Raw genomic sequence first — 12,156 nt, 5'->3', positions numbered from 1 at the left:
CAGAAAGCCGCTGTTGACGACATGTCACACACACGGAATTTACAATCAGACTCCCGAGCTAATCGGGAGAGCGGGCTCAGCTTACAGCCTCGCCTCTGCATCCTCCCTCCTTATCAAGCAGAGCTGAGCCTCATAGCCACAATCGGAGACACCTACCACACACAGCCCATTATCTGACTGTAAGCCCCGCTCCTCTCGCCATGCTTAAACCATTTAGAGTGTATGCCAACTGCTGTTTACAGTAATGGCTTAATTATCTTGCTGGAATTGAATTCAAACCCCTGCAGCAACATGACTGTTGTGAGCAGTAAACAAATTAAATATGTAGATTCTTTTGTGTGTGTATATTTTTTGCCCTTCCTTTCTTTCTCTCCGCTTCAGAATTCTAGCGTAAACATAACACTGAGAAGGTAAAAAAGACATGCTTTCGAAGGCTTTTGCTACAGCACAGGACTGTCTGCGTGGGTTTAAGATGCCCCCTCCATGGCAAAACACGTGCTTTGTCCTGATAAGCAAAACCAACAATGCAAAAAAAACAAACAACAAAAAAAAAAAAAAAACAAAACAACATTTGTGTATGTTAGTGTAGTGGAAGATGAATCGCTTCCATACATACACACGGGACGCTTGTGCTCTGTCTGCTTGAAAGATGGAGCGCTTGCTGACTGCAGTCTCCAAGACCATATATCAGCGCAAGGAGCCACTGGGAGTAGCCATGAACAACTGGCTGATCTGCTTGCGCCGGCTTTCAAAGAGCATCTCTGGCAGAGCCGCAGTCTGAACACTAAGACCTTGCGAAGAACCGGTGATGAAAAGAATAAGTATTTGTGTAAAGTGTTGTATTAAGAAGCCACACACCAAGGCAAGAGTTAGCAGGGCAGGGTGGTCCTGTTGAGCGCCTTAATAGGATTTGAGGACAGGGGGTGGGGAGGGCGTGAAAGCTCCCTGGAATAGGTACACAGAGCTGCATGCAGAACTGTCTGGAAGCTCGGCTGCTCCATGGCTCGAGCGCACTGAACACTTGTTTGAAAAGAGCACTTTCCAATAAGAGTCCCTAATGCAATCACAGTGCTTTAACTCAGAGACTGTCTGTGCTATTATAATTACGCACTGTGATTTCTTCCAACTATTTCCTCAAAAACAGAACTGTAATACCACTGTGAGTCACCATTAAAGTAAAACAAGAGAGGATGAACCTGTGAAATACTGGCTATGGCTGTCCAGGGTGAAGGATGGATTGATTCGAGATGATAGCTTGCTACTGGTCCATGAGCGGGAGAGGAGATAGACAGATCTTATGACACATTCCTGCAGTGTGATAACAATTACACAGATAAGATGGAATGCTTCTCACTTCCTGCTGTTGCACTACCTGTACCATTCTCAAGACTTGGCATGTAGAGATGTGCTTTGTAACAACTCCGCTGGAGAATACTGTAGTTCCTGTGTGTCAGGGGAGACCTGAAGCAATTCCTTTTAGGATTTTTATTCTGCTAGGCTTCTGGCTACATTCACTTCTAGTCCCTGATTTCACTTCACTGTCTTTGGCTGCCCACTTGCTGTCTTTGTACCGCTTTGCATAGGTTCCCAAGTTGCTCCCCTGCTGGTGGAATCTTTTTTGCTCATTTTATACTTAAATACAGCAGTGCAGAACAATAAAGACACTGTTTTAGCCTGAAAGCCTTATGTTAGCAGACTGGGTCCTAGGCTAGCGTCTAGTCTTCAGTTAAATACCACTGGCAGCCTCTATTACTATATGTGCTTCCATTTTTTCAACTCCCAAAGTGTCTCTCCTGATTATGGGATATTTCTCTCTCATTTTATTCTTTTATAAACACCAATTCCAAACCCCAATACACAAACACGCACACATTACCTGTTATTTACTTTATACACCTGCTGCCATAGCCATGCAGGACCCAGTTCAGCAGGAGGTACTTCCTGTCCTTCCTGTTCAAATGCAAGCTGTCCCTGGAGCTCTCCCTAGCGCTACACTCTGAACCATGCCACATTGATATAATCCTTGGGGCAGACTGTGTTCATGCATAATCAAATTAGCAAAACAACAAGCTGCACTGGGCTCTAGTGTTCTCCATAGTGGCATATGGGTACCCAGAGAGAGGGAGAGAAAGAGAAAGAGCCAAGGCCTGGAGGTGAGACTGTTCTGATTACCCAGCAGCCATCAGTCACAGAAATGGAAGAATAAGTCAGCCCAATAGAGCGAGAGTCACAACTGCTAGGCAGTCTCAGGACAGCCTCAGGATTATGGCACTACAGCCCCACTCCCATTCTGCTCCCACAGGTCCGCGTGCATCCGCGAGTCTTTGTGTTCGAAAAACCAGCATTGCAGCAGGTCTCGTCCAGATGTAGGGCACCTCCTCTTCATCAGTCCTGTGTTGTCACAAAAAGGGGACACACATGCCCCTTAGAGGATCCATGATGTTTAACTCTTCAATCAAATGAACAATGCCTTTCTGCAGAACAATGCACTTTTTCATCCAAGCTTCTGAAAGCCCAAGCAATAAACAATGCAGTTTGGGAGGCACCATCATTTATTGATCACTTCATCTTCCTATCCATCCGAGGTAGACAGTCCATGTGTATGTGATCACTCAACCATCTTGTTTCTTTCAACGTGTATGTTTGTTGATCGATCTTTTTTTTTACCTGTTTACTGAGAATATGAAACTGGACAGACTATACATCTTATATACTGTAGGTTTCACGCCTCCCTACCTTTTAACTTACTACCAATGCCTTTGATCCTACGTGACATTTGAAAGCATTAAGATTCTATTCACACACATCATATTAATGTTTAATGGATAAAGCAGTACTATTAATAGTTCAGCAGGACCAGGTAAACAAGCAGTTATATACATATAAAAAATTCACCTGTCTCTTGAACTGAAATTGAACTAGGTTCATAACCTGAGAGCTCAGCTGTGATGTCACAGCCTGCAGTCAATGTGCTTGTGTGTTTAGAAGTGAATTTGCTGTCTCCTCTATAGAGTTTTCCTATTATTGTCCTATTGACTACACTCCTGGTTTGTCCACATTTTCTATATCATTCTGCGCTGCACTGTTATGTTACTGTCTGCACTGTCATAGTTTCTGTATGAGTGCCTGTGGGGTGGAACTACTCCCTGGATCTATGCCTGCTGTACTTGTGGTTCACTCCCATATCAAGATATGATAATGTAATGGTGTATTCGCCAGCAACATTTGCCAGTTTTTTTTTTTTTTTTAATAATGTGCCCAATTGTGGACAATAAAGTAATCTAATCTCTCTAAATAGTATAGGGTAATCATTCTATTTACCATTATCTCATTTTCACAATTACATGTATTTGTTTTTGTATTCTATCCACAGATTTGTTTACAGCTAATATGCCTACAGTTTTTTCCTTAAAACATAAACTCTTCTCTAATTACGTACAGAAAATGCAATAAAGGTGGTATGCTTGCAATGTTGTCCATCCCTTATTATTATTATGTTGATATTATATGATAATGTAATTTTATTTAGTAATTCATTCATTGTTAGCCAGTTTCCTATTATAACATAAGCACAAAAACATCAGTCCACCAAGTGGAGTTCCTAATATCTGTGGCGCATACAAGAGGGGATTAAAAAGGTCATACAAGTGCTCAACACACAAAGCAATGCCGAACCCCTCTTTATGCAGCAGTCAGGAGCGATAAACGGAAGGCTGGCTTTCGAACTGATTAGTATCATCAGGACAGAGCCCTGTTGAGCGCCACGGCGGCCATCAATAATACAGTGGTAGACAGAGCGCTCTGTCCCGGGTCCTGTCATCGTCAATCAGAGCTGGGCTGGGAGGGAGGCTCAAGTCTCTCCCCATCACCCTCAGCAAAAACCACCGCTCAAACTTTCCCATTAATCCTTGGTGGAAGCCGTGTCTCCTGCACGGAGAGCGGCTCCGTTCTCCCCTGCTGTCCGCTGTTGAGTGTCTGGTTGCCTCTCCTGTCACATCCGTGACAGCGTGGACAAGAAAGACGCGGTGGGCTTTGCTGGGGTCACAAAACTTTGTCAAAGTAAAGCAAGGGCGAATAAGAACTGAAAAGACACTGTTCAGGGGCTGAGACTGCTTTTCTGTCCTTTTTGCCATCTAGTGGTAAAGTGAGATAAAGATACTTGTGTGCTGAGAGCTGCTCATTTAGTGAGAGAGTGAGAAAGAATGAGAGCGTGAGAGAGATACCGCCTATAGTCATAAATTCTCTAGGCCAATGCGATCCACATAAAAACATGCAAGGGCTCTATCTGTGTGGAGATCAAGGCAATGATGCTTCCAAGGACAGTGTGTTAGTGTCTAAAAGAGCATTTTGATTTGTTCTTTGTCATTCAAATGTTAATGCATTTGAAGTTGAAATGTGGAAGCCGTGGAGGACATGTGGTAGTAATAACAGACAATGTTCAATGGCTATTGAACTACTGCAGGAGCTGTTCACTCAGTGGGAGAGTCAGAAAGTGACTGAGGGCCACAGCTGTTTTTAGGTCTTAGATGTAGATGAAAAGTAGAATTTCAGTGGAATTTATCAGGCCTTTTTGTCCTCTAAGCTTCAGAATTTTTTTTTGACAACACAGAGGACAGTGGTGGGTGGGAGACAGTTAAACTCTGCTGTGCTGGAATATTTTCACTGCTATTATCTCAGTCTAGCGTCTCAGGCAAGGTTTTCCTCCATGCATCATGCACCACCTTTTCCATATAAAAACTGCCTGCCACATCAACCTTATCACGAAATCCCCCCACCACCCAGTCTGGTGTTATGTACCAGCTTACTAACTCTGGGCCAAGGAGAAACACCGAGAGGAATGATAAAATATTCATAACAAATGCCACTGCAGATATTACTGCAATATTTGCCTAATAGTCTCAGTGATCAACAAAGTCTGTTGCCTCCTTCACAGACCTTATAAAGCTAGCGTACCTCAGTATGTTAACTTACAGGGGATTTGACAAAGGAAGCCTGGTTCATTATTATTAGTTTGTACTGCTAAACTGTTTGGAAGTGTGGATTTCTGACAGCTCACGGGGTGAATCATATGCAGGTGTTTGATTTAATTTAGGGTTTCTCTGTACAGCTGTGAACATCTGAAGAGAAGTGTGATTTAATTTGGGGGTTCTAACTTCTCTGTACAACTCTGAGCATCTGAAGAGAAATTTGATTTAATTTGGGGTTTGTCTGTACAGCTGTGAAAATCTGAAGAGAAATTAAGCCGACAACAGCATTAATAATCTATATTGAAGTGCAAGGAAATGGCTACGCCATTGGTGGAATCTCTGGGCATGAAGGATGAGCTTGAAAAAACCTACAAGACCAAGCGCCTGCATTTCATAGGCTGGGCAGATCATGGTTGGGCGTCTTATAGGTGGGTGGGGCTGTGCTGGGTGGAGCTTGGCTTTGCCAGGCCCTGTGGGTAGGGTGAGATGGGAATTCAGCTCCTTCAGAATTCATCTCAAGCCCTTGGCTGTAGATTCATTCATCCCCAGACCCCCGACAGGCCCCGTGAGTGATATCACAGGGGTGACACGGGCCTTCCCAAGCATGCCCCAAATTTACTCACCACCGCTGGAGCTGAGTGGGAAAAAATTACCTTTGACAAAACGCTCCTTTTCTAATGTGTCTCCAGCTCCCCTCTTCCTGTGCTGACTGCAATTAGTCTGGACTGCCTGACATAATTCATTCTTATGGAGTGGCTAACAGCATAATGCTGCTTCAGCGAGGTGTGAAGGATGGATTGCTGGAATATACATGAGGCTAGGATATACACACACACCTATGTGAGAGCACCCACACCCACACGGCTGTCTTTGCTTGCCTTTCTTTTCTTCTCACAGGGGGTTCCTCAATGTAATACATGGACATTCAGAGACTATTTTTCGCTTTCTTTTCTGTCTCAGACTGAATCAGTTCTTGTTACTCTGAAGTCACCACAGCTGAGAAAACATTGGGACAGAAGGAATAATCTTTTTTGGGACTTCTTTCAGACTTCTGTATGGTAGTCTCCGTTTGATGCAATGCCCAGTAGCCCTTAATGCTTGACACATTGCACATAATCCCTAATTGTTTAAATTGGTCTCATGAAATTTCTTCATTACCCCTGTAAATGATCCTTGTTGACAAATGCTGCCAGCAAATGTACCACCACATTATCATTAGGTCTCCATGAGGGAGTGAACTAAAAGTAGTTACAAGCTACTCTTTCCTGCGTGGAGGTAAAAACTGATCGTGGTTCACTGTGAGCTCAGTCCCCAGAAAGAGGGGCATGATGCACCCTCCTGTTGGAGCTTTTGCAGCAGCAGCTGCTATGGCTGCCTCTGCCTCCCTGCTCGTCCGGTGGTGAAGCCTGTGGCCTACATGCCCTCTGCGTGCTCTCTCCAGCATGAGTGTGTCACTCAGCAAACTTTCCCGCTCCGCTATGCATACACCCTGTTCTCCTCCTGCCCCATGCAGCTACGGTTTGCTTGTACAAAAGATGAGTTATGCTGAATGATTTTCCAAAGTAGGGCTGATCTATTCTTCGCTTTGTTCTATGTTCAGAGGAGAGAGAGAAAAAAAAAATTTTAAAAGGAGCAGAGAGAGAGAGAAGATGGATTAGCACCAATGGGTGGGTCAGTGCAGAGAAAGACCAAGTCACCCAGCAAAGGAGCACACACATAATTAAGCGCTATCTCTCTCGTAGCTTAAAGATGATAGCATCGCATTAGCAAGCGGGAGGTCAGCTCTCTCTCTGAACAAGGTTGTCTGAACTCCGTGCTGCTAATGAGAAGAAAAGTGGCCAGCGGGTTAAAGACGATACGATGCCTCCATGCTGGCTCCCTCCCCCACATCTCTGCCATCAAACACAAAACCGCAATGGTAGACCTTCCAAGAGGGGGTGAAAAAAACCCATATTTGCCATTTAGCAACTGCGGGTTGACTCAGCACTCCCCGTGGACAGGGTTTTAGCTGGTTTCAGAGTAAGAGGGAATTACTTAACACTCTCTTGCAGCACCTGATGCTTGGAGAAGTGTGGCGCCGGAGCTGGCTGATGAGCTCTAATGTGCACCTGGAGGGAGGTGCTAATTTATCATCATGAAGCCTTAATGGCCCCGGGAGCCTCGCTCAAGCAGCTGCTGCCAGGGCTCCAGCACTAAACACCCTATCTCCCCTTCACGCTCCAGCCACCAATCCAACCTCAACACCCCCCCCCCCCCCAAAAAAAAACACCCACCCACACACATACACACTCACGCACACACTCATACTCATACTCTCTCTCTCTCTCTCACACACACACACACGCACACATACTCACAAACGCACATACACACACAGACACAGACAAACACAAACACACACATACCTTCTCACACCTCCACACCTCCCTCAGCCACCCACCACAGGAACTGAACCTTCTGCTGGCACACAAACGAGCAGACATGAAGAAATAAACAAGAAGGTTGGGTGAGGAACTATAGCAGGAAGGAGCTGAGAGAAACCTGGAGTGGGAGGATGAGGACAACATCCAAAGAGACTGTCCGCCTAGACTTCTCAAAAACTTCACGAGACATGGCTAGCGGGAAAATATTTGAAAGTAAATTGACCTGGGACTCTGTGTCATTGCAGCTGTTTTTTCATGTCTATCCAAATGTAACATTTAAAATGTACCGCTGTGACTGATTTTGAGACGCAGTTGCATTGAGCTACGAAAATGCACTGAGTGACAGATAATATCGTGGAATATTAGTGCTATTACCATTACAATGCTGTTGATTGTGCCTTTCTGCACTGCTGCCCGTGTCAGTGGGCTGGGGGATGATGACAGAGGGCCGGCTCTGTGATGGAGGCACAGTGGGCCGCCCCCCTCCTGCTTTCCTGGAAGTGTGACAAGTGTACCTGTTAACGAGACTCATCTGAGTAAGCCTTTCCCCCCAGAGCCAGCGTGCGCATAAACAGCCGAATTAATTCTGGAGACCGCTCCCTGGAGCGGGGAATGCAGGGCATTGGGGGGGTCGAGGGCGACTAACGAAGGGCTCGGGTTAATGAGAGAAAGACCAGCGGGAAGTGCACAGGCTTTGGGACCTGTCCCACTTCGCTGAGGAGGAGGGCACCTCTATCTGGGGAGAGAACTCCTCCAATTACCTCCTTTCTCTTTCTCTTCAGTGGGAGGTCGTCCTAGCAATTAGCCAGCAAAGAAAATGAGACGCTCGTGTTGAGCTCGCCTTCCCCTCTCCAGATTGATTAATGGGGTTAGCGTCCCGAGTTAGGGTTTGTTTCCGAGGGGTGTTTAATAACCTCATTTTTATCCTGCGCTCTGGTACGAAGCGTAGATAGATTAGAACAATGAGAATCAGCTTCCATTTCCATCCTCCGCCTGCCCTCCCCTTCAACAATCTCACAGCAAAAACTCTTCATGAAGGCCTTTCAGCTGTGGGCACAATCTCTTGTTTATTTCCAGCACAACTCACGACCAAAGGCTGACACACACTGACATGCACACACGCATATGCACACACACACACACGCACACAGACAGACACACACATGCACACACACACTTCTCAGTGCTTCCTTCCGCACTCGCGTGACGCAGGTAAGCCAGTCGTCTCAGGCTGGATGCGAGCCAGCCAATCTGAGGACGGGCGAAAGCCGGCCCTCCTTATCGAAGCTGCATCCCAGCGTAGCGGTGTGGTTGGGGGCCCACGCTGCGGCGTGGCGTGAGGAGCTAAAAGCGGGAGACGGGAGCGTGCAGATACCTACATCTCTCCATCTGAGCAGTCTGATTGAAATGCGGCGTGCGGCTTTCCTCCGGGCTGGCAGCAGACACCATGGGCTCCCTCTGATGAGGCATGAGCAGGAATGAGGCCAGCTTCCACCAGCGGGCCTTCAGGCAAGCCTCCACTGGAAGACCAGGGGCATCGCAGGCCTGATGGATCCAGCTCAACAGCACCTGCCGCGTTCTCTCGCTCGCTATCTATCTCTGTCTTGCACTCTCTCTGTGTCTCGTGCTGCCTGTTGACTTCACTTCATGAAAATACTTTGAAAAAACATGATTGTGTGCCAGTGTACACACTTGCACGCACACGTGTACACATACACATGAAGTTTCTTGTTTACTATGCATTTTGTGCATCTGAAGAAAGTGTTGAAAATGTCTGTATGACTATGACAGCTGTGCTGGCTTAAGTGTGATATGGAGATGAAGCATCAGTATCTACTCCTTCCGACCTCCTCTCCCCTCCAGATTCTCCTTCCACACTTTCCCGTTGTATTTCTTCTCTGTTTCACTCCCTCATTCCCTCCCTTCCTCATTACACTCCTGCCCTTCTCCCTGAACTTCTTTTCCTTTCCCTTTATTCTTCCCTTTGCACTTCCCTACTGCTCCTTCAGCTCTCTGCTCCATCCCTGTATTCCTGTCCTCTACACTCCCTTCCTGTTGCCTACACTCCCTTGCTTCTCCACAGATACAGCACCTGCTCCCTGGATTCCCTCAGTCCTCCCTTATTCTTTCTGCTCCTTGCAGTTCCCCCTAGTATTGTCTTTCTGTTCCCTAAAGTCCCTTCCTGCTCCACTCCTTCCCAGTACTGCTTCCTTCTTCCTATGATCCATTTGCTTCTCTCCTCACTCCATACTCCTGAATGTTCACCTATTACAGCCCTTCCCTGTGTTCCTTTCCTTCTCCCTACTCACACTTCCTGTTCCCTTTATTCCCTTCCTGCTTCCTGCACTCCCTCCCATATCTCTCTCATATTCCTGGTCCCTCCAGCCCTGAGGACACCACGGCGCTCACCTCACTCACTCGCCGCGCTTTGCCTGTCTCATTTAATCCACCGGGATAACAAATTGCCTCCTGAGTTTTCTCATTCCCCGCTATCACCAGGACGCTGGTGCTCGCCGGCATGCTCCTGCCTCCCTGGAATAGGTATCATTTACTCTGAGAGGGAACATCAGCGCTCTGCCCCTCGCAGGCCAGGGGGAGGGGGGCCATTAACCACCCAGAAAGACAGGCGCAGCTAAGGAGCACTCACCACGGAGACACTTTATTTCCCCCGAACACAAAAAAAGCACAAAAATAATAAAAAAAAACAGGGGTTGGATAATGTATGGCAGCATTGCTTTCTCTTCTTTAAAGATCCTGCACTGCAGCGTGACCTTTTATCACAGACATCATAATCACATCATTACTATTATTGCCGCTGTTGTTCTGATGATGATGGCAATGATTATTGATAAAAGGCACATCATTTCGCCCTGCGTGAAAGATCAACTGTCACATGCTTCTCCTCTCTCCCTCCTCCCTCAAGGGCATGGATCAGTTCGCTGCTTTCATCTCCAGCCGGTGAGTGCCTCTCTCACTGCCACTGTCCCCGCTGGGTCCAAAATAGAACACAGACAACCGAGTTTGATGAAAAATATCCCAGCTCGCTTTGCCTGTAAATAAGTATGGCTGACCCAGCCATTCCACTCAGCTGACTTCCTCCTCCGTGCCATTAGGCACAATGATTGACTGTTTAAAGACTGCTGATGAGTTATTTGCACATACAGTGAGGAAGGCAAGAACTGCCAAAGACCTTTTTGTCCGCCGGACATGGTTCTCCCTCTCTCTGTACCTCACTTCTGCGGCTGACAGATTCCAATGCTGTGCGAATCACCCTCTGAGTCATTTGTAAGTCTGCGTTTGAACCCAGAAAGAGGGGAAAAAAAGTTGTCAGAAAGGGATTAGCTAGGCAGAAGCGTCAATTTCTGAGACCTAACAGGCTTATAAACAAACCTGCAGCTACCGCGCTCTGTGGGGAAATTGAGATATTTTACACTTCACCAAGACAGAAGTTATTAGGTATTTTTCCAGGGCAACAGAGAACAATGTTTGGAGATTTTTGTGTTTGTTTTGTTTTAGTACTTTTCACCCTCAGATTGTTGTTTGGGGCTCTGTGCAGTAGGGATGAGTACTCCCCTCTCTACTTCCCAGAGCTTGATATTAGGTCAGTGCCAGTGCACGCTGCACCTGCCTAAACCCGGATAACAACTCCCATCATGCAATTCTCTCACGTTTGGCGAAATCCTGGGAGAACACGCATGGCGCCTCAGGCCTGCGTATTCAGCTAACACATACTCACCGTTCTGGCGGTCAGCTCCGGGGGGCTGTCATTCACATCCGTCACGGAAATGATGGCGGTGGCAGTGTTGGAGAGCCCAAAGTTGAGGTTGCCTTCCATGTCGGTGGCCTGGATGATTATGGTGTACTGGGACACTGTCTGCAAGAGAGAGACCACACATTCCCCTGGTTTTAAAGGGCAAAATCTTTTCCATGTGAATGAGAGAATAAACACGGGGAAGATACAATTACACACTGCGGCAGGAGAATCAGCGAGCAAATGCGTATGAGAGCACAGGGGAGAGAGCCGTGTCTTCATCACCCTGGCATTCTATTAAATAATTGAACAGGAATGAAACTCAATACCAATAAAATTCACATACAATTCTGTGCTCCATTAAGCCATTGCCAACTGAGTGCATATTTTGAATACTGCACAGGGACACACATACACACACAGACACCATTTTGCATTATAAGTGCAATGCACATTAATAGACCCTGAGGACCTTGAAAGTGTTGTCTGTAGAGGCCTGTGGGGAGGAGCTGGGCAGCCTCACTGGCACTGTGTTTTGGATGGATGTGCGGCAGATCTGTATTCAGAGCAGCACCTCACACCTTTACACTGGTAATGGTTTTAAACTACATGGGCCCGCGTTCGTGAAGCGAGGGTTGTGAAGCGTGGGTGTGCGCTAGGAGCGGGAGGCCCATTTATTACAACCTAACTGTCCCCGCATTGAGCTGCAGTGTGGCGGGATCATCAGTCATTTTAATGGGAGCGCTGGCACTTTAAAAAGAAACACTCTATTGAAAATATTATTGAAGGTGAATGAACATTACTTAGTTCCTTAACATAGAAAACACCTGGAAGTTTTCTGTCATTTTTTTTTTCTCTCATCCGGCATACAGATTGCTTTCCTGAACGCACGTCTGGCATAGAGCATGCCCGGACTGTTAGCGTAACTAGGCGAAGGTGATAAAAGTGACAGAGTTTCCAGACTCTAATACAGGGTGAAATTGCTTCTTACGAATGAAACTGCGTACTCAGCCAA

The 12,156-nt window shown here is 46.5% G+C and overlaps 1 protein-coding gene across 1 annotated transcript in view; it reads right to left on the bottom strand.

The window, feature by feature from the left end:
- The window catches only part of cdh4 (cadherin 4, type 1, R-cadherin (retinal)), a 285,630-nt gene that overhangs the window by 19,768 nt on the left and 253,706 nt on the right, over positions 1–12,156 (bottom strand). Inside the window, exon 9 of the mRNA XM_036533980.1 lies at positions 11,127–11,264. Within this exon, the coding sequence (XP_036389873.1) occupies positions 11,127–11,264 (138 nt within the window). The remainder of the gene's footprint in view (positions 1–11,126; positions 11,265–12,156) is intronic.

The sequence above is a fragment of the Megalops cyprinoides genome, chromosome 7, assembly GCF_013368585.1.
Source record: "Megalops cyprinoides isolate fMegCyp1 chromosome 7, fMegCyp1.pri, whole genome shotgun sequence".
Classification (NCBI taxonomy): domain Eukaryota; kingdom Metazoa; phylum Chordata; class Actinopteri; order Elopiformes; family Megalopidae; genus Megalops; species Megalops cyprinoides.
This window is presented reverse-complemented; position numbering and strand designations above follow the sequence as displayed.